Here is a 21,053-nt window from a genome sequence, read left to right as displayed (position 1 = left end):
TAATAAAAAGTTAATAAACTTATCATATATCATAAATTGTAATTGAATGAGTATATAATAATATTATTTTATACTTTAAATGCATAACCCTTTTCTCTTAAAAATTTTCAACAATTTTCCTAAAAAAAATCAAAGTTATTGAATAGTTTATGTATTAATCCTTACAAATACGTCCCATGTATCTTATAGGTGAACCAAACCAATAGTGTAGTGGTCCACACGTAGCCAAGTGAGGTTGATAATTAATACTAGTAGCCAGACCCGTCCCATGACACATGTATTATGTATCCTCCACATATCAAGAAAACGATGTTGTTGGTAAAAAATAAACTTTTATCTCATAAGAATATGAATGTGAAAATTATATTAGTTTGTTGTGAGGTAACTTCTGTCCTAACCTGGTAAAACCGTACAGCCTAATTCCATTAAACTTATATATATATATATCCTCTACAGTCCACACACACTCCTTAGCACACTGTGCATTCACGTGGACCTTAATTCCTTGCCTTCTATTTCATGTCATGCATTGCTTATTGGTTGATCTAATCTCAATCTCATCATCATCACTGCCGTCTTGGCTCTCTCTCTCTGAACCCTTCAGTGAGACACAACACAAGTCATAGTCCATTGGTAATGGTATGGTTAGTTAGTTAGTGAGTGGAAAATGAAGTTTGGTTTGGAGTTTGGACACACTTTGTTTTTTGTTTGGTGGAAGCTTCATAACTTGTGCCAGCTAACCCCATTAAATTATTCTTTTGCTGAGAAGTCTTTTCTTTTTTCTTTTTGTGCTTTTCCTTCCTTCTCAATTATTTTATGAACTCTAACTCTTAACTCTGTCTGCTTCATTCCACTTTGGCCCTCACTGGAAAAGGAGTAGTAGTGGTACTTAAATGCCATTAAAAGTTAAGTGATCTTTTGAAGTATGATACAGGTGGTGTGGGTGTGATCTATCTATCTACAACCCCTGGACTTTTTATCACTCTTGTTTTCTTGCTTTGTCTTTTGATGATTGGGGGTTATCATTTAGGACTTAGGAGTTTGCACAAAGTACAAAAAGCAGATAAATGATGCCCCTTACTGCGGAAAGGTGAGTGGGGTGGGAACTGAAGTTAAGGAGAGAATCTGAGAATGAGTGCTCTCTCACTCTCACACCACATGCACATGTCCCTCTTATACCTTTACTCATCATTTGCTGCAATTTTTTACAAGTCTTCTTTTTGTCCCATTGTGGCCTTTTTTTACTCCTCTTTCCATTTCCATTGAGATCCACAGAATGATTGTTTTTCCCACTGCTGCTTCTTTCCAGGGCATGCCTGTGTATCTTTGGGGGTTATATAGGGTTTTTGGCTGAGCAGCAATTTGTTGTTGTTGTAATCAATTTTTGAAGAAAAGGTAAACCCATTTGTCCTTTAGGTTGTTTGAGAGTAAAGATTGATTCTTTTTATTGTTATTATTGTTTTTCTTTCAAATCTATCTGATTTATTGTTTCCCCAATTTATGCTTGTTAAAATCCTGTGTTTTGGGTGTTGTTGTGAATTGTCTTTATGTTGGCTCCTTTTATTTATGCACCCAATTTTTTGTTCTTGCCTTTTTATTGTTTTTTCCTTTTGTCTCTGCTGTGTAAGCAGATGGGGAAGACAGCAGCTTCCAATCCTGCTTTGCAAGTGTCTGTTTCATTTGGTAGATTTGAGAATGATTCCTTGTCTTGGGAGAAATGGTCTGCTTTCTCCCCAAATAAGTACTTGGAAGAAGTTGAGAAGTGTGCCACTCCTGGATCAGTTGCTCAGAAGAAAGCTTACTTTGAAGCTCATTACAAGAACATTGCGGCTCGGAAAGCCGAATTGCTGGCACAAGCGAAACAGATGGAGAAAGATTCTCCTAGATCACAACGTCAAAATGGTGAAGATCTGAGTTGTAACACTTGTGGGACTGATGCAGAATGTGATATGTCCTCTACTCAGGGTTCTAGTGAAGGGGTTAAGCAAGAAACCAATTCAATTGGTGAGATTGTTAGGACTGATGTGAGTAATTTAATGGAGGATGTTGCAGTTTCAATAGATTATCAAGGTTCATCAGTTGAGGGAGAGAAAGAGAATGAAGAACTGGAAAGCAGATTAGGTAGTTCCCAGATAGATAAACATGAAGAAGTTGTCTGCGTTGAACAAGGAGGAAGTAAAGAAGAAAGTCCTAACACTGAAGCTGAAGATGTGAAGGAAATTTCACACAATGTGAACAATGAGCCTGCAAAGACTTCAGAAAATGAAGCAAAATATGTGACATTGGATCATCCAAAGGTATCTAAGAAGGTATGCATTAATTCCTGTATTCAATTCAACAAGTTTATGATCATTGGAAAATTTTAGTGGTTAAATCATTAACACCACTTAAAATTTGGTTATTTTGCTTCCCATCATTCTATTTTTCACCATCTACTTTGGACAGGTTACCCCTGTGAACAGAGAAAGCAATGCAACAAAGGCGAAGAAGAAATCGATGCTATCTACTTCTAAGCCTAAGGCATCCCAATTTTCCACCCCTAGAAGTTCAAAGCCTACATCAACTCCCACCAAGACATTGGCATCTGCCTCTTCAACTAAAAGGGGAATTTCTCCATCCATATCTGGGAGGAAAATTAATTCCACTTCAGAGAACAGAAAAGTTCCAAATAAATCTTTGCACATGTCCCTTAGCTTGGCTCCAAGCCAACCTGATCCTGCTTCGCATACTACAATGAGGAAATCTTTGATTATGGAGAAAATGGGGGATAAGGACATAGTCAAACGAGCATTCAAGACTTTCCAGAACAATTTCAATCAGCCAAAAACTTCTGGTGAAAACAAATCTTTGGTAAAAGAAAAGGTATTTGGAAAAGCATGGATAACTGTTTATTGTTGATAAATGGCTATGTGTACCACTAGAAAATGACTTTCATTTGAGAATATTTGCTTATATTTTTCTGGTGCAGGTTCCTTCAAAGGTGACAGAGTCAAGGAATCCAACATCTATAACCTTGAGAAAGGAAGATGGACAGTAAGATTTCGAATCTGCATTATTAATTTGTTTCTTATTTGCATCAATTTCATTTCCTCCGTGTAATTTGGGTACTTTGTTTTTAATTTCTTTCATACTGATAATGAATCTCTACATGATCTTGAATATGGTTGCATGCTTAAAATAATCATCTGATTAGCGACCAATTTTTTGTTGGTTTTCGGTGAGAGAATGTTAATGATGGAAACAGTAAATACATGTGAATAAATGAGGAAGCACGAATAGTTAATCATCATATGAGAAGTTGAACCCACTATGTGAGTGTTGTTGGAACATGTGACCTTCAGGTCACAAGGCAACAATTCCAACCATTATGCCACGGCTCCCCTTCCACCATTCTTCATAGCATAATTTATATTGTTGAAGTAAAATATGTTTTTTTTTTTTTAAAATTTTTCGGTCTAAATGAGGGTCCACAAAGATGGGTCCAGGGGAATCCTGCTAGAGGCCCCACAAGTAAGGGGGTGTGGACTGTGGACTGCATTGCTTAGTTTGAACCTATGCACTCTTCGGACTATTTAAGTAAAACTTTGAGTCTTTGATAATGTAGTAAAAATATGGAACAAATTAAACCTTGGTTGGAGAATTGTTAGTGGGGAAGGGAGAGAATTGGTTTATGTGATTGAGAGAACATGAAAATCATCAACCATACTCATTCAAGAAGGCCATTGATTGTCACCCACCCACCCTCCTTCCTTCCTTATCAGAACATTTACCATAAACTATATTTTGATGAATTTATAAGGAGTTCAATTGCCTGTAAGCTGATGCTGTTGACGTTATTATTAAATAGGTCACCTAAGGTTGACAGTATGGATAGAAGAAGTGTGAATGCTGTTCGAACTGCTTTCGGCCTAAAAGGTGACGTTAAAGCAGAGAAAGGAAAAGAGGTGTGGCTTGACTCTTGCTGCATGTCTATACAATCCAGCACCTGATATCTAGGGTTCTCATAGATTTTGAAACTACTGTTTTATTTTTACTGACCAAAATATGCTTTCTTTCTTTGTATTTTAATCAGTTTCCGAGAAAAATAGATGAAAAATTTAATTCAAAAGAGGTAGAAAGAACGCATCTTCAACTGAAATCAAAGGTACTCTTTCCTTCTCTTGCCATTGCTTAAGTGTGTCTGAATATATTTTATAGTGCATTTAGATATAATTGTTTAAAGATAACCAAATGATAACTCTATAGAATGGGTGTTATCATAAGTTATGAGCTCTTTGATGCTATATAACATACGTAAGCGGCATGTCTTAACATTGTTTTCTTGACACAGGGGGAAAAGATAAAACATATTTCCAAAGCCACACACTTGCCAGCTTTTCACTGGGGTCAGAAAGCATCAAAAAGTCATCCAGAAAAGGTATGCTACTGTGCACTGTAAATTTTCTCATTACCAGGTTAAAAGGTAGGGTGAAGACCAAGTGTAGTGAATTTTTCATATATGAATATTAGTTTGTTAAACTTTATCTGGGAATTTTTTCTTTATGCTTAATACTTCAATTTTATTTGAAGTCAACTTGTGTTCTACAACTTAATAGTCTGGTGATTGTAGGAAAGTAAGGGAGCAACAGTGTAATCTGGCTGTCTTATTTTGCTCTAAAAAGCAAACCTATTTTTCTGCCAAATGAGCATAGTGATCAGTAGTTGGTGGTGGGTCTCACAAGAGATAATGATGAAAGTTCATATGGTCCACGTTCCACATTTTAATATCATTTCAAGGACTACACCTGTAGAATATTAATGTTTTGTTTGGTAATATGTTTTACCTTCTCATCAAGTTGTCTAATAATACCATTATATTTTCTTAAATTCAGTACAGCAAAAATTGTCTTTTCCCCCTAGGTGGGTCAGATACTTAAATTAAACTATGCCATTGTGTGACAAATGGCAAATCTAAAATCTAATGGAGTATCTGGGAGGCATTGGAGTTATTTTCCATTCAGATTAAATTTCCCTTGATATAAGTCATTTAGACTACAGCCTATTTTCCATTCTAAAATCGTATTTATTATGCTCCATTACATGAGCTGCGAAACCTAACATAATATCCATGTTTCTTTGGGGATGTTTTGTGTCGATTCCTCTAGAGCCCCTTGAATTAAATTAATTAGGAGAGTTTCAAAATATCACTACAGTAACTAGAGGATATATCATATCAAATGAAGATATCTTATGAGAGTGAAATGATTAAATATGGACCGTATAACCAAATATGGACGGTCAAAATTTAATGTCATATGATCATTTAAAAAGTCATGTGAGTTTTAGACATTAAATCTTAACACTCCATGAATGGTTATATGGTCTAGATTTAATTCTCTTACTCTTATATAAGATGTTTCCTCTCATAAAATATGCCCTCATTGTAACTATATTAATAATTAATAATTATATTCAAATATACCTACCAGTAAAAATAAGTGAAAAAAAACAGCATAAAGCTTGGCAAAGGAAGCATTTTCTCAATAATTCAAATTGTAGTTCACCAACCATATCGTGTTAAATCTTTTCATACTCTGGAGAAAGTCTCTGCTAAAATAACTGCTATTCTGTCTTGTCTACTTGTGCAGGGGGATGTTAAGATTGAGAAATGGAGGTAGCCTAAAATCAAGAGATGGGATTGAATACATCAGTGGGCGTCTAAGATCTATATGTTCAGAGGAAATGCTTATGGCTACAACTCAAGTCACACTATGATGATATTTTAGTTTAGACTCTAGTCTGCAACAGGGGAAAAATTATCTAGTTATATAAGACTATAGGAGCATATGAACAATGTGAGGAGGAGGAGGAAGGACTAAAGCTTCAGTTATTCATAATAAATTTCTTGTGAGAAATAATATTGTATAACTATAATGTCTAATATGAGAAATGTATGCATTTCTAATAATTAATTGCATCATTTACATTCTATGAGATCTTTGTATTTATTTTGGGTGGGATCAAGGGAGAAACTCTTGGGACCCAAGAGGGGGAACACAAAATGGGGATTACCTACACAAGAAATAACTTTTACACTTCACAATTCTCACATTGGTTCCATCTGAGTTTAGTTTCAGGTGTTTTTGTTTTCTTGATTGTTTTTATGGATAAACTTAAAAGAGAAAATCTACAGCGTGGACTTATGAGTGTGCAGGTGTGTAGGATTGCTGGATGTACTAAAATGCAATTATGAATTAGAATTTATTTTATGAATATATAGGAGATGTGGGTGGTTATTCCAAATTTACTGTTTCATATAGAGGAGTTGTTGACAGCAAATCTGATTTGGTGAGGTTGGTAGCAATCTGATTCAATTTCCTGGTGCAAAAAGTAAAATAACATTGTTTATGACATGATTTTCGTTGGCTCATGAAGTCAACTTTTTGTTTTGCACTAGACTTGTTCTCTTGTGACCTGTGATCTATGTGAAGTCAACTTTGGAATCTTATCTGGAAAAAAATTAAATAAAATCTCGTTTATCGAAAATTACAAATTACATAGAGTATATACAGCAGGAAATGGTAGAAGAATACGACCAAGTTCTAGTTCATGCTAAAGGAATCCAACAATGATATACATCAGATTTGAAATTTACTTAGAACTATTGACACGTACATTTGGACGTTTAATTAATACTGGAAAAATGTTAAAGCCATAAAGATGGTTTCAGCTTTTGAATTGTAAAAGCATAGCCTGCTTGCTTTGCTTCCACAATATTTCTGAACATCCAATGTTTAGGAACACTAGACTTGAGTTGAAGCCCATTCTTTTAACTCTTCAGACTTTGAATGATGAAACAACAAATCTCCAATTCTCAGAAATCTGATTTAAGGGACTTTAGCCCCCTATTCCAATTGCATAAGTTGAATAATTTTTGGAGTTATCTGATGTGATATGTTCCAGTGATGATGACTATCTAAAAAGTGCCTTGGGAGGCTTCCTCTTCTGCATGTCACGTGCAATCTCAATGCAAGTTTGATCAACCATTCCCAGAAAATCCTTCACTATGACAAACAATTGAAGATTGTTTTCTGCAGTCTCTTTTGAAGATCCTCCTTGATAGTACTGTGCTGTTTTCTTGATAAGCTGAAACACACTTGTTTGCTTCTCCCTCACTAATTTCAACTCTTCCTCAGCATTTCCAAGAAAATGATCCATTTCTTTCACAAAATTTCCTCCTTCACCATTTCCACACGAGGAAACAAGTTGTTGAATTTCAACTAACTGGGTTGAGAGGGCTGAGATTGAACCAACTAAGTTGTTATGATCTATTTGTGCTGCTTTCTTAACATTGGATAACTCAGAACTGATCCCTCCTACAATTGGCAATCCTAGTGTTACATATTCCCTTTCTACCAGTTCATTTGAAGCAATGTTGTTCTCATAGTTTCCATTGCTGTTGCTGCTGCTCCTACTGCTGCTACTGCTCAGGCTGCCATTGCGGTTAAGAGCAACCCGTTTTCCCTCCAAACGGACTACCTCTTCAACCACAAAGTGAAGTAATGTCGTTCTTCCGTTGGTGCTCTTGACATCAGAGAGCTTCCTTAGAGAAGCCAAATTGAAAGCTTGAGCATTACCTCTTGCAGTTCCTGCATTCATTCGATTTCCTGCCTTAAGAACTGCTTCAAGAAGCTTCAAAAAGAGTCCTTTGCTTTTAAGCTCGTTACACCCCAGTTCAATGGTCTGCAGAGATTCCTTGATTTCTTGAATCTCCGAGTTATAATTCAACCTGAATAGCATGGCATTCAAGTGCTTGAAAGCCGACGGAACAGCTTTAAGGATGCTAAAGAGGAATGATTCAGCTGCTGCAAGTCTTGCTGGATCTCCTTTGTATTGAAGGATAAGAGATTGCTCTTCTTCTGTTGGGGAAACTCTAGCAAGCTTTTCAAGGGTATCTGCATTGAGGCCCTTACCGTCAGTGAGTGCATCGAGAATTTCGCCTTGTGAGACTGCAAGAGATTTCAAAACAATAGCAATGTTCTGTGATTTTCTAGGGTCAAGAAGGAAATTAGTTTTTGCTGATTGAGCTGAAGCATCCTTGCTAGGAATGGCTGAGTGACTCTTTCCTTTGGGAGATCTTCGGTTGGTCGCAACATAACCGAAGAGAGCTTCCATAAGATCTTGATCAACTCTGAAACATTATATTCAAAAGCTTGGGATGATCAGTAAAATCTAAACTTGAATGATCAAAACATATACATTTATTTTACAAAATTTAACACATGAGGATTACCTGAAAGAGCCGCGATCAACTTTATCCCAAACCATGGAGTGATCAGCATTATTAGTATTCACCTTATCCCAATGCAAAGGCTTCAGTTTCACTTGATCATTGCTAGTTTCCAGCATGCCTTTTCCTGAAGAGTTTCTTTGCTTAATAGCTTGCATTTCAATGGGAGCAGGCGGTGGCTTTGACGATGGCGGAGGAGGAGGAGGTGTTGGATTCCTTCTAGCTGGGATCGGAGGAGGGGGAGGCGACGGCGCAGGAATATTCGTTTTTGGAACCGCTGCAAAAGAAGTAGAGGATGATGGTGTTGATGGTGAAACTGGAGGAGGTGGAGTTGATGGTTGAGTTGGAGAATCTGGTTTCTGAGCACCCTTGATAACAATTCCGACTGATGCAGGAACACTGGAAGAATTAGGAGCAGAAACAGAAGCAGAAGGAGGAGGAGAAGGAAGTGGCGAAAATCTATAAGGCTCATCCTCTTCTGGAGATACATTCAAGTGAGAAGTTGAAGATTTCCCTCTAAGAAGAGGAACCTCTTGGATATACTTTGATTTCTTCACTTGATTTTCATCATGACCATGTTTTTCATCTTCTTTTTCGTTGTTTCTAGAACTCCTCACAACCTCCTTATGCAGAAGATCCTTGTTAGAGTTCTTCCCTTCAAGCTTTCTCCAATAAATCACATCCAAACCATCCTCATCAACAATCAACCCTCTCACATTCCCATCAATTCTCTCAAACAAATTTCCCTGAGGCACAACTCGGGTATCTCCACCACCACCACCACCACCAGCAGTGTTACTTCTTATCTCCTCTCTCCTTCTCCTTCTCTTCCTCAAGCACCTTTGAACCACAAAGAAAATTAAACCACAAACAACTATGGTGCTAGCTGCAGTCGCAGCCACTGCCGTGGCTATGTTACGGTTCGATGAACCGCGGCTAGGCGCTATGTTACCGGTTGGTACTGGTGGTGGTGGTTGTTGTGTTGCTGGAGCTGTGGCTGAAGTTCCATTTGGATAGAAAGTTTCAATGTTTTGAGTAGGAGAATTGGTGCTGGTTTGGCAATGACAGGTTGGTGTTATTGACAAACTGTGCAAAAGTAAAACAAAAACAAGGCTCATAAAAGGCCATGATTGAAGTATCATCGTATTCAAAGCCATGAGGCATGTAGAACAAACGAGGATTCTGAAAACAAATATGCTCTTCTGCTTTTTCTGTTCATTGAAAAGTGTTAACTGCAAGTTTTTTTTTTGTTCTTCTACTTTGTCTTAAGCTACTTGGTTTTGTTTGTTCGCTGACGGTTTCAAAACAGTGGAAGAAGCGGTTAATTCTTGTTGGTTGGCCTTCCCAGAATTGCAGTTGAGGGTTGTTTTTTTTTATTTGTGGAAATTGAAGACAATGTCAGGAGATTTACAATAATTTATGCTGACAGTTTCAACCAACTCATTTTAGGGTTGATTTGGAACTTTCATTTGAAGAGTCGGTGTTGGTGTTGTGAGTCATAATAAATGGGACATGCAATGCAGCTGGGTCGAAAGGGAAAGGTTTTACTCTGTCAAACGTGAAGTGCAACAACAACAACAACTCACACGTATGAAGTGGTGCTATCATTGATTCAATGCGTTTTGTTTTAGCCAAGAATTTGTCGTACAGTCTTCACCATTTTGACTTGGTTGTGATGTGTAGCTTAAGAACTAACAACTCCTATTAAACTATAGACTATGAGGGGGTTTAAAATAAGGAGAATGGGAACCAATTCCATTATAGGGACTTTTTGGAACAAAAAAATGGTTGTGATTTTTTATAGTCCTTGTGGAGCCATGGAGAGTATTTAATGTTGAGAATTGAGTAAAGTGGCTCACCAAATTGGCTTTTAGTTGGGACAATGCAATGGCCTTAACGAAAAGGCATTTTCCTCCCATTTCTTTTTTGCTTTTGATTAAAAGTTTGCCTTGGATTCTGTTCTTTTTCCTTGCTTGGAGGGTCATGAGATGAGGATTGTTATATCGATCCTAATTGCCTGTTGATTTTCAGAACTTTACAAGGTCTCACGCTTTCTTAGTTTGTACTCCAAGTCCAAGGTCAAATTTATCCCCCACGTACTGTTCTGTTTGTTTATTTCATTGTTTGTAATTTTCTTGAATGAAGAAGTAACATTTTGCATTAAAATGTCTTTAACCTAACTAACAAAATGAATATTTAGTAGTCACTCAGTCTTATCATGGTTATATATATTCCTAAAAAAGCTCCAATTACAGCATTCATATATATATATATATATATATATATATATATATATATATATATATATATATATATATATATATATATATCGTTGGAATGAATGAAATTATGTTCGGATTCTCTAAACAAGATATTAAATTAGAGTTTTGTAAATGAAAAAAACTTAATTAGAAAGAATTTTTTTATTATAAGTGGTCAACTGAGTTTTTTAGTAAAAATTCATCATTGACTACGCTGATAATATTTTACATCTATAACATCAAAATCCAAAATAATATATATTATCACTTTCTGATTTATCTCATTTCTTCACTTATTGTATTAAAAAAATTATGTGATGTAAAATTTATTTTGTAAACATTAGAATCTTTCCCTAAGCATCATATATAAGTTAAGTTATGTTTGACAAAACATTTCAATTAATTTTTATTATTTTTTATCGGTAGAAAACATGTTTGACTATTTAGTAAATAAGTTTTTTTAATAGATTCTAACTTGTTACTTATAAAATGTTAACTTTTATTTTCTAAATTTTTATATTTTTTTATTTTTATCTTTAATATATTTATCTAATTTACTTATTATCCTTTTTTAATAAATTATAATTTTTTTATTATTTTATATTTTTCACTTTAACAGTTAATTTTACCACACACTTATAATTTAATAAATTAATTTTTTAAATTTTCACCGCCTTTTCCATTAGTTTTATCAAATATAGTCATTAGGTAAAGAAGATATCAAGAATTCTTCATAAAGACTCCGTAACTTTGGCAACTTCTTAAATATTTTATTTATGTACGGCAATGATCTAAGATTAAACAGTTAAAAATAAAGAATTTTAATCATTTCTCTTTTTATATATCCATTCTCTCTTTCTAGTTTTCTTCCTTTTTAATTACATGGGGAGTACTCTGCTTTTGGAGTGAGAAACATTAGAAATACATATTCTAACATTCTGTTTCATTTATAGAAATTCATGTAAGTCTCATTGATTATATGAATAGTACATTCTTTGTTTGATGAGTTTTATTTTCAAAGTAGTGAATCTTATGTGAACTTCAACAGATAAAAGAGTGTACTAAAAAAAATCAAAGAACGTGCTAACATTATTCCTTTTTGTTACAGTATTAGTCACACATTTCTAACTCTCTTTTCTTTGTTTTTCTATTTTTTTTTCTGAGCACGTCTCAATTCTCAAGTCTGGTGTGAGAAAATCATAAATCGCAAAAATAAACAAAAAAAAAAAAGAAGAGTATCTTACTTTGTCCGTTAAAATGCACGATTCGTTCATATTTTGTAACAAGTTGAGTTATATGGAAGTGAAGAAACATACAAATTCAAACAAGATATACGTGTCTATGTCGCGTAAAATCTGTTGTTAACGGACATCGTCAAATTCAGACTAGCCCTATCATATGTGAATGGAAAACCTCATTGGGTAAAGGAAAAGCCACATCCATTAACCATTATCTATGGCCATAAGCTTTGACTTTGAAAAGGTTTAATTGAAGAAAAAGATAATGCCACTAGAATGTTTGGACATAAAATAATAGGATGATTTTGTCAAAAAGATGATTGGTCATTGGTGTCTGAATTAGAAATTTTATTTTTAAGTGTATTATACACAAATTTTGAAAGGGGTTCGTAGATTTATTTTTCATGGGATCGGAGCTACTCAAAGATTTATGTGTAATATACATATATAATAATTCGATGACTCTAGCTAGCTAGTTCTTTATTTATTTGTGTGCGCTAGTATGGTTCATAATTGAAATGAAGTTGAATTTTTATTCTCACATAAAATTAAAAGGGACAATCAATTGTTACCATAAGATTAATTCCTATCAGTATGGTTAAGAAATTTAGTTATTTATCAACTGTGTTGGATTTTTGTTAATTGTTGGTGACTAAAGAATTAATATATATAGCATGTGATGTGTTTTACAAATAATTATATTATTTAAGGTCTGTTTTTTTACGTGATAAAAAGGCATATATGATTTAGCAATAGGAAGGAAGGGAAATAATGAAAATTTAGATTTTATCTCATTTTTTTTATTCAGGATATTTATATTATTTTACACGTATTCTCTTTTTCTTTTTCTTTTACTTTCTCTCATATCAATCAACTTAAAAACATTATCTTATTTTCCATTTTTTTATTTTCTAAATTAAGCATACCATTAAGCATAGGATTTTATCCTCAATTCTATATGAAAGAATATTTGTTAGGAGAGATTGACCTTTTAAATAAATTTTAATGTTTTGAAAAAGTTGTATCTAACTTTTTATTCAGAAATAGCTAAGGCACCTTTACTTTAAGAAAATATTTTTTTCATTTTTATTTTTTGTTTTAGCTTTAAATAACAAAATTGTTATACTTTGTTTTTAATTTGTTTCTTGTACGTTCTCAAACATCTGTTTTCTCTATTTCATAGACAAATCTTTAAAAACAGATACTGAAAACAATGCCAATTTTGTAATTAGAAGTGAAAATATAAAAAAATGAAAATAGAAGAATACTGCCCCTAAGGTTAAAAAAAATGCACTGACGAAGCTAGACTAATATATATATATATATATATATATATATATATATATATATATATATATATATATATATATATATATATATAGAAACTTAATTTAATGGCCACACTCTTTACTTTTCCAATATAGATCTTATGAAGGCCCCGCAAGGAGTACGACCCCATTGCGTAGTGAAATTATAAGAATAGTAGTTTGTAGGATGGCAGATATATGTATGGAAATTGAAAAGGACAAATATTAGATACATTATTTTGGATAGTATTATTATTATTATTATTTAATTAAAATCGATATGTCGTCGTAATAATCGAATGAAAGTAATTAAGACTTGTAGACTTTAGTGTACTCTCCACAACTTTTGAAGTTTAAAATGACTACGTTTTAAAAGTCAGTCATCTTGTGAGTCTTCGAAGTTTTCTTTTGCTTCATTTTGTTGGGTTTTTTATAACTGAAAGAGTTGATATCTTTGAACTTTGTATTTTTCATTACTGTAGTTAAAATCTAATATTTCTATTTAGAATAAATTTGTAAATCACAAATTATGGGTTTCTGAAATCCAGGAGTTACGAAATTATGTTGCTAACCTAGCTAGCTAGCAAACTCCCCGGAGAGTATCGTGTTAAAAATGATACGTTAGATAGGAACATAAAGATCAACATAATATTTAATTCTATTCTTTATAATCTTTCTCTTTATCACTAAACATGTAGATCAATTAAGCGAGATTATTTTAGTTTAGTTAATCAGAAGTTTCAAATTCAAGTTCCATGATGATTCTACCCAACTTAAATATAATTATTTTTATTAGAAGATACATGTGATTTTTTTTTAAAAAAAAGACAATCTTGGTCTTTAAAATTAGCTTTTACTATCAAGTCCATTCATAATATGATATAAGAATTTATCTAGAGTTACTTGCACACTTTACACTTTTTAGATCTTCCTAGGATAGCTAGAAATATAACTAAAATACTCAAACTTTTGGACAATCCTCCTCTCCTAAGTTAATTTTTGAATCAGACTAAAGTTAGAAATAGAATATTGTGTTGCTTGTGAAATGAGGCACTCAAGGATTTCGGCATCTTCTGGAATCCGTGACTTTTACTATATCAATATCCTCATATCACGCCTTTATTATTGCTTTTACCCTATACATTCACTACCAAAAATTAAAGAATTAGTCACAAAATTTAGCGATGGAAATTATTATAATGTTTTTTCATTAATATTGAGCTACAAAATTTAGTAACATTTTTTTCTTAAATTACATATAAAGTTTTTTGCCACTAATTTTATTTTTTCTTGAAATAATTGTAGTATTTTCTCTTTCTCTATTTTGTTTTTTTCCTTTAAATGATAGAATAAAAGGGCTCTGGATTTACAGAAAGGGGTTGTTCTGTTTAGTATTGCGTATGCTGATGGAAAGCTGAGACTTTTGAGTGTATATATATTGATTGTATTTGGGTGGTTTTATTCTTAGAATTGAGACTTTGACTGCTCTTAAGAATTTAGCTCATCACAGTCTTTTTCTTATATACTAACCCCACTCATTCATGTCTGTGTTTTCCCATTCATAAGAAAAAAAAACCCACTCATTCCCAAATTTGCAATAATTTATTAATGATGTTGAATATTGGTTTTAGAAAAGAAAACGACTGAGATGGAATTTTCTTGTTCCGATTTTAACATTCCAATGCTTTTTCTTAAAAAATAAGCATTCCAATGCCTTTTGATTTTGAGAAGAATTATGAATGCATCCTTTAACTGAATTAAATGAATGGCATCATAAATTTGACAATTATTGAGTAAGACAGAAAGCAACCTATATGTCTTATAGAGAAATAGAGATAGAGTATAGGATAACGCGGTAAACTGTGGTTTATCTTCTCCTTTTCTAATTTGGACTTTGTTGTTGTTGAAGAAAAGTCTTGAATCAACTCAGCCGAAAAATGTCCTCATTATTAGTTTATTTTGTCAATTTTATCGGTGCCCGAGAAAAGTCAACGAAACACGTTGATATTTCTATATGTATGTCCATTGTGTAATTAAGAATTAATGGAAATTCGCCAAATGGCGATGGTTTACAATTTTTGAGTTTCTTACTTTCTAAATAAGTAAAGAGGAAAAATAAAGTTATAAATTCACATAAATTTTTTTTGCACAATTATCAATCATAATTACATATGATAAATTTGTTAACTTTTTAAATAATTATTTTAAAATAATTTAAATGATAATTTGTTATTAGATGATAATGTAAAATTGCTTTTTAGACCATGCATAAACATTAAAGTAAATATAAAGAATAAGTTTACTTAATTTATTTGATATAGGTATTTTATAAAGTTTAGAGCAAATTAAAGAAATCTTTCCTCATATTTGTTCTATTTACACATGCCTTCATTCCTTTTAAGATATCATTGCATTGAATTTTAATTCAGAGAAATTTTTGTCTTATGATACTGCGTTAGGTTGTCTTCTCTTCACAACCAAAGATGGAGTTGTGCATTCCTTGTTTGTCGTCATCACCTTGTCTTTCTCTTCACATTCGTGGTGGTGATTTCTCATCTACATTCATCTTCGCCTATGCGATGGCACTAGGTGTGTTCCCGTTTGTCGCATTTCTCCCCCACCTTGTGTTCTTCTTTGTGGTGGTGCTAGGCACATTCCCATTCATTGTGTGTTTAAAGCTATTATATATGTATTCTTTGAGGTTTTCAAAATGATACACATGTACCCTTGAGGTTTTCAAAATGTTGTGCACATACCCCTAGTCTTTTACAAATAATACATGTATCCTCCTCTGTTTCACAAAAATTATACTCAATACCCCTCTTCCCTCTCACTTGTTGGAATGTAAAAAAATACACAAGAACAGTCAAGCATCATCAAAAACGAAAAACAAAATCAACACCATGAACATTAACCGATGAAAACAAACTAGCATCAGCTTCACTGCACTCAACAACAACAGTGATTCGTAAAGATTCAACAATGGTGTGTCAAAGATAGGGTTTTAAACGAAGGAAAAAGATGAGATTAATTTTAGGATTAAAATTTTAAGAAAAGTTAAGTGTCTGCCACGCGATCTAAAAAATAAATGGAGTTAACATTGTTAATGATGGAGGGGATACAAGTGTAATAGGATTACAAAAGTTGGAGGGTTTTGTGTGTCAAAAAAGAAAAACAGACATGTGTAAATAGTACATACTTTAAAAGGTTGTTGTAATTTACTCTAAAGTTTCATATGATATTTTAAAAAGTCCATTCCAAATATTTGCCCACTCGATTGATCAAACTAGCCATGTACAATGGATGGCTCCACCTAAAGGCTTCTTCAAATGCAATAACGAGGCTGCATTTCAAAAACAATGTGCTACAACTAGTTGGGGTGCTTGTTGTAGAGATGACACAAGGGCTTTTGTCTTAACTCTTACTAAATGGGGGAACCCTGTATGGAGGGTGAAGGCATGGGGTTGTTAAAAGCTATATCACATGGATGTCCTAATAATGCATGAGTCATGTGATTTTTGAATCGAACTGTAAATTGGTTGCGGATAAATTAAAATCAACATTTTTGTCAAGATTATTTTTTTTGAAGTAGGATCAATTATTTTTCAATGTAGAAACTCGTGCAAAAACCAAAGTACAAAGTTTGGTTTATCAAGAGATAAGAAAATGTTGTTGTTCATTCAATTTTGTGATTGTAGCAACAACTCATACTAGGCGGCTCAAAGTTTTTAGTATATTCCCTCTTATACTCATTAATGAAAAAGCCTTGATTCAATTTCTATAAAAAAAGAGGCCAATCTAGCTTGGTCAAAAATCTATTTAAGGATATATTTTATAATAAGACTTATTAAATGAAATTATATATTTTTATAATAAGTATTTAATTTCAAAATATTATAATAAAAATAGGCTTAAATATATATGTTTTGAATTCCTATAAAATACACATGTTTTGATTTTAGTTCTTACAAATATTTTCTTTGTTTTCCATCTCTATAAAATTTAAAATTATTTTTTACTTTCTATAAAATGAAGCAATTTTGGATTTGATCATTGTAAATAATTTGGTCTTAATCCCTTCATAAAATTCAAAATTACTATTTTTTCCCTAAAGTTCATTTTAAAGAAGATAAACAACATTTATTTTAGAGATCTAGAAGAAAAGTTGAGGGTAACATGTGCTAACATTGTATCACAAACACTAGCAAGTATTATTATTGTTGTTGTTGTTGTTCTTGTAGTTGTAGTTGTTGTTGTTGTTGTTCAACTAATCCACAAAACAAACATCAACAACTAAAGAAGAACGGATAATACAAACTTTTCTTTTAAGAAAAACAACAACCAACATATGGATTATATAAAGTAAAAGTATGAGTACCCAAATTTATCACGCATCAGAACAATGATTTCATCAGTAAATCTTGATTTAGTTGATTTGTGCAACAGGACAAGAATTTCATCTAAAGATCGGCCAAATGTTGCATTCAACTTAATCAGACCCTTGCTACTAAATTCTGAAAAGATGAAAAACATTTTTCTCACATCATTGTCGCATTTAACCTTCATACACTCGTATTTAACAAATCCATTACCTACATAAATAGATTGACGCTAAAAAAGGTAAAGTAAAATTTTGTTACCTTCGATGACGTCCATAATTATTTTCCTTACAACATCAAGTGGCATATCCCCACTTATTGTGACAGTTTTAGGACCATTGTGACATTAAAAGAATGCTCCTTTAGATGATGAAATGATCTCACCGTCACAGTACACAACACTATATGCACTTATTGTGACAACTTTCAGTAATATGGTAAATATCAACCAAATGTGTTGAGTTGCATCAAACTCCTACTACTATTTATATTAAATGATTTATTATTTCCTTGTGAGACACGATAACTCACACCAACAAAATAAACGATTTAGATTGTCTCTATATTTAATATAGTTGACATGTGTATCAGAAAAAACTAGTGTTAAGTCAATACATATCATAAAAAGTAGTGTTTAGTCAATAAAAAATATCAATTGTATTTTTTTATTTTTTTCACCCCAAATAGTGCAATGAAATCATAATTTTTTGGTATTAAGAGGGTGCAAAAAAAAAACAACAAAATTTTGATTTCGTTGTTATGTCTTGGGTGGCAAAAAAAATATACAAGGGAATCATGATTTCTTTGTATAGTTGTGAGACCCTAATTTTGTCCGGACAAATTTTTCAAAAAAGACAAAAAAAAGAAAAATAAATAAAAAAAGGAAAGAAAGAATAGAAAAAGAAAAAAAAATGAAAAAAGGAAAGAAAGAAAACAAAAAAAAAAGAAAGTAAAAAAAGAGGAAAGAAAAAGAAAACAGAAAAAGGAAAGAAAGAACAAGAAAAAGAAAAAAAGGAAAGAAAGAAAATAAGGAAAATAAAAAAACGAAAAAAGGAAAGGAAAATCCAAAATAAAACATGAAAAAATAATAAAAAAAAGGGAAAGAATTATAAAGGATGAAAGGAGAAAAACACTATAAAAAGAGGAGGTCTGAGCATCACAATTACACACTCAATTAGATAGAAGAAAATAATCACACAAAAACACATAGAGAACATGCAAAAAATAAGAAGAGACACGAATTTTGAGGAGGCGAAAGAAACTCACTGCATCGCGTCGCTTGACACTGTACTTAGGAAAGGAGGAGGGACCTCCAAGTATCTCTTTATTCCTTTCATCTCATTTCTTTCTTTTTTTTCTCTTTTCTTTTTCATTCATTCACTCTTCGTTCCCTCCTTTCTCCTTTTTCTTTTAGTCTCATGCTTGATTTGTTTCAACTCATTGGTGAATCCTTGGCCCCTGGTAAGACTCTTAGAAATTTGTTTTTGTAAATATTTGTTGTCCATCTTTTAAAAAAAAAAAATTGCTATTAACATTACCTTTTTCACATATACATATTTTTCTTTCATTTTGGGTTTTGATAACTGCTAAATAATTGTATTTTGATAGTAGAAAATTACTCAAATATTGGCCTGAAATTAATTATTTAGCAGTTATTTGTGATTAAAAGTTAGAAAATTAATTAAATTGAATTTTTGGTTGCAGATATAAAAATTGGAGGTGTAACAAGCAAAAAGGGCAGAAAAATTGAAGAAAAGAAGAAAATTTGAAGAAGGCCCAGCCCAATACTTGCGCTCAGCCCGCGTCACGGGCTAAGCGGGCCAGGAAGTACACGCACTAAGCGCGGGTGTCGCGCTAAGCGCGCTTACGAAGGCCCAAAGCCCACTTCAGCAGCTATAAATAGAGAGTCAGTCCAAGGGACATGGACACCACAACAGAACCCCCCTCCTGGGGGTTTCATTTACTCCCTTTCTTTCACCCCCTTCTCTCATTGTAAAGCCCTCATGACTATGAGTGGCTAATCCCCTAACTAGGGCCTGGCAGGCCTAAAAAGCCAATGATGTATGGAACATTTCAAGAGTTATCAATAAAAAGAGGAATCCCCTCCAAGTTCTTTTATTTATTTACCGTTCTTTCTTTTTACATCTTATATCTCGGAACTTACTTTCTGTTAGGGTTTAGTCCACTCGGGAGAGGGTAAAGCCTAATTAGGGGTAAGGAATGAATACTTGAATCTTTTTTAAGGGTTAGGCCACTCGGGAGAGGGTAACGCTTAATAGAACATTAAAAGGAAGAAATTATCGGGTTATCTTTTAGAGGGTTTTCCTTCCAGGTTCTTTTATCTGCTTTTCTTTCTTAATTATTCTGCATCTCAGACTTTATTTTCTGTTAGTCTTTAGGCCTCTCGGGAGAGGGTAAACCTAATTAGGGATAAGGAATGAATGCGTGAATCGGTTTTAAGGGTTAGACCACTCGGGAGAGGGTAACGCTTAATAGAATAATAAAAGAAAGAAATCATTGGGTTAGCATGACTTAATGCCCCAATGCCCATGCTTTAGCAAACATCTAGAATGTAATCTTAATGCATCTCAGTTATTGAGTCTTCGCAAAGGGCATTTGGAAGATAGGTAATTAAGGTAGGGCATTTTTGTTATTCCTTATTTTACTGTTGGATTTTAGGAGTAAGTATTTAGGCTTAGTAGATTTAGATTTTATTTATTTGAATTTTGTAGAAGTAGTTATCTTTATCACAATTTAAATATTTTATCTTCTATTTTGATCTTTCAATCTTTTATCTTTTTATTTTATCTTCTAATTTTATCTTTAAATATCTTATCTTTTCTTTACCTTATCTTCTATCTTTCTTTATCTTTTATTTTAAATTCTTATCTCTTGCTTTTAAATTGGGTTTGCATTAATCTAAGTACAAACAAAGTCCCTGTGAATTCGACACTCAGACTTCCGAGAACTTTACTACTTATGACGATTTGGTACACTTGCAAACGAGTTAACAGGCTTGACCCATTTTTTTCAAAAAAATAATTGTACATAAAATAAATACCCCTAGTCACACCTCCATTTACATGTACACCCAACTCCTTTTGGGCATAACCAAATAAAGTAAAAACTGTTATTTACACTATTTTGTTTCCTGTTTGGCTTTATTGTTCTTTTTATTTATCATTGTTTGGTTAGTTCGTAGTGTATTGTAAATATTCCATCACTTATTTATTTTTCCCATGTTTTAACCCCGCACCCTTAATTACTAAGTTTATTCTCCGTTTCTATTCTATCACTTTCTATTCCCATTAGATTTATTTGTGTGTGTCTCGTTACTTAACGCCACGTTAATCATTCTAAAATTCTATGTTTGTACTCTTTAGTACACGCTTACATTTTGTGCACTCCATGTCGGGTCTCCGACTTGCTTGGCGGTGTTTAAATAAACATGTGGGAAATTTAGTGAATGTCATGTTGGGTTTCCGACTTGCTCGACTCCGCAAAGTTTATCACAAACACGAAATCTTTTTTCACATTCCGTGCACTCCGTGCTAGGTCTCTAACTTACTTGATAGTGTTTCAATAACGTGTGAGTAAAA

At 33.0% G+C, this 21,053-nt stretch overlaps 2 protein-coding genes across 5 annotated transcripts; one reads left to right on the top strand and one right to left on the bottom strand.

Annotated features, from left to right (window-relative positions):
* Window positions 1-475: 475 nt before the first annotated feature.
* On the top strand, window positions 476-5,954 carry LOC100306130 (uncharacterized). 4 transcript variants are annotated; one of them, NM_001251107.2, is made up of 9 exons: window positions 476-639; window positions 1,310-1,395; window positions 1,632-2,309; window positions 2,446-2,862; window positions 2,969-3,033; window positions 3,848-3,944; window positions 4,073-4,144; window positions 4,331-4,417; window positions 5,628-5,954. In NM_001251107.2, exons 3-9 carry the CDS (start codon window positions 1,632-1,634, stop codon window positions 5,655-5,657), a joined length of 1,446 nt encoding a protein of 481 aa, NP_001238036.2. In that variant the 5' UTR covers window positions 476-639; window positions 1,310-1,395; the 3' UTR covers window positions 5,658-5,954. The 4 variants fall into 4 exon arrangements, with proteins under 4 accessions (NP_001238036.2, XP_014633809.1, XP_006584484.1 ...); XM_014778323.3 differs by having other exon boundaries at window positions 478-633; window positions 5,628-5,947; XM_006584422.4 differs by lacking the exon at window positions 476-639 and adding an exon at window positions 655-1,090 and having other exon boundaries at window positions 5,628-5,947.
* Window positions 5,955-6,509: 555 nt separating this feature from the next.
* LOC100783219 (formin-like protein 8) lies at window positions 6,510-9,889 on the bottom strand. The gene is made up of 2 exons (XM_003530616.5): window positions 8,273-9,889; window positions 6,510-8,170 (listed from the first exon to the last, which is right to left on the bottom strand). The coding sequence occupies exons 1-2, from the start codon at window positions 9,424-9,426 to the stop codon at window positions 6,952-6,954; spliced, it is 2,373 nt and encodes a 790-aa protein (XP_003530664.1). The 5' UTR covers window positions 9,427-9,889; the 3' UTR covers window positions 6,510-6,951.
* Between the last annotated feature and the right edge of the window lie 11,164 nt (window positions 9,890-21,053).

Source organism: Glycine max, chromosome 8 (assembly GCF_000004515.6).
Source record: "Glycine max cultivar Williams 82 chromosome 8, Glycine_max_v4.0, whole genome shotgun sequence".
NCBI classification, from domain to species: domain Eukaryota; kingdom Viridiplantae; phylum Streptophyta; class Magnoliopsida; order Fabales; family Fabaceae; genus Glycine; species Glycine max.
Note: the sequence above shows the minus strand (reverse complement) of the source record. Positions and strands in the feature narration are given on the sequence as shown.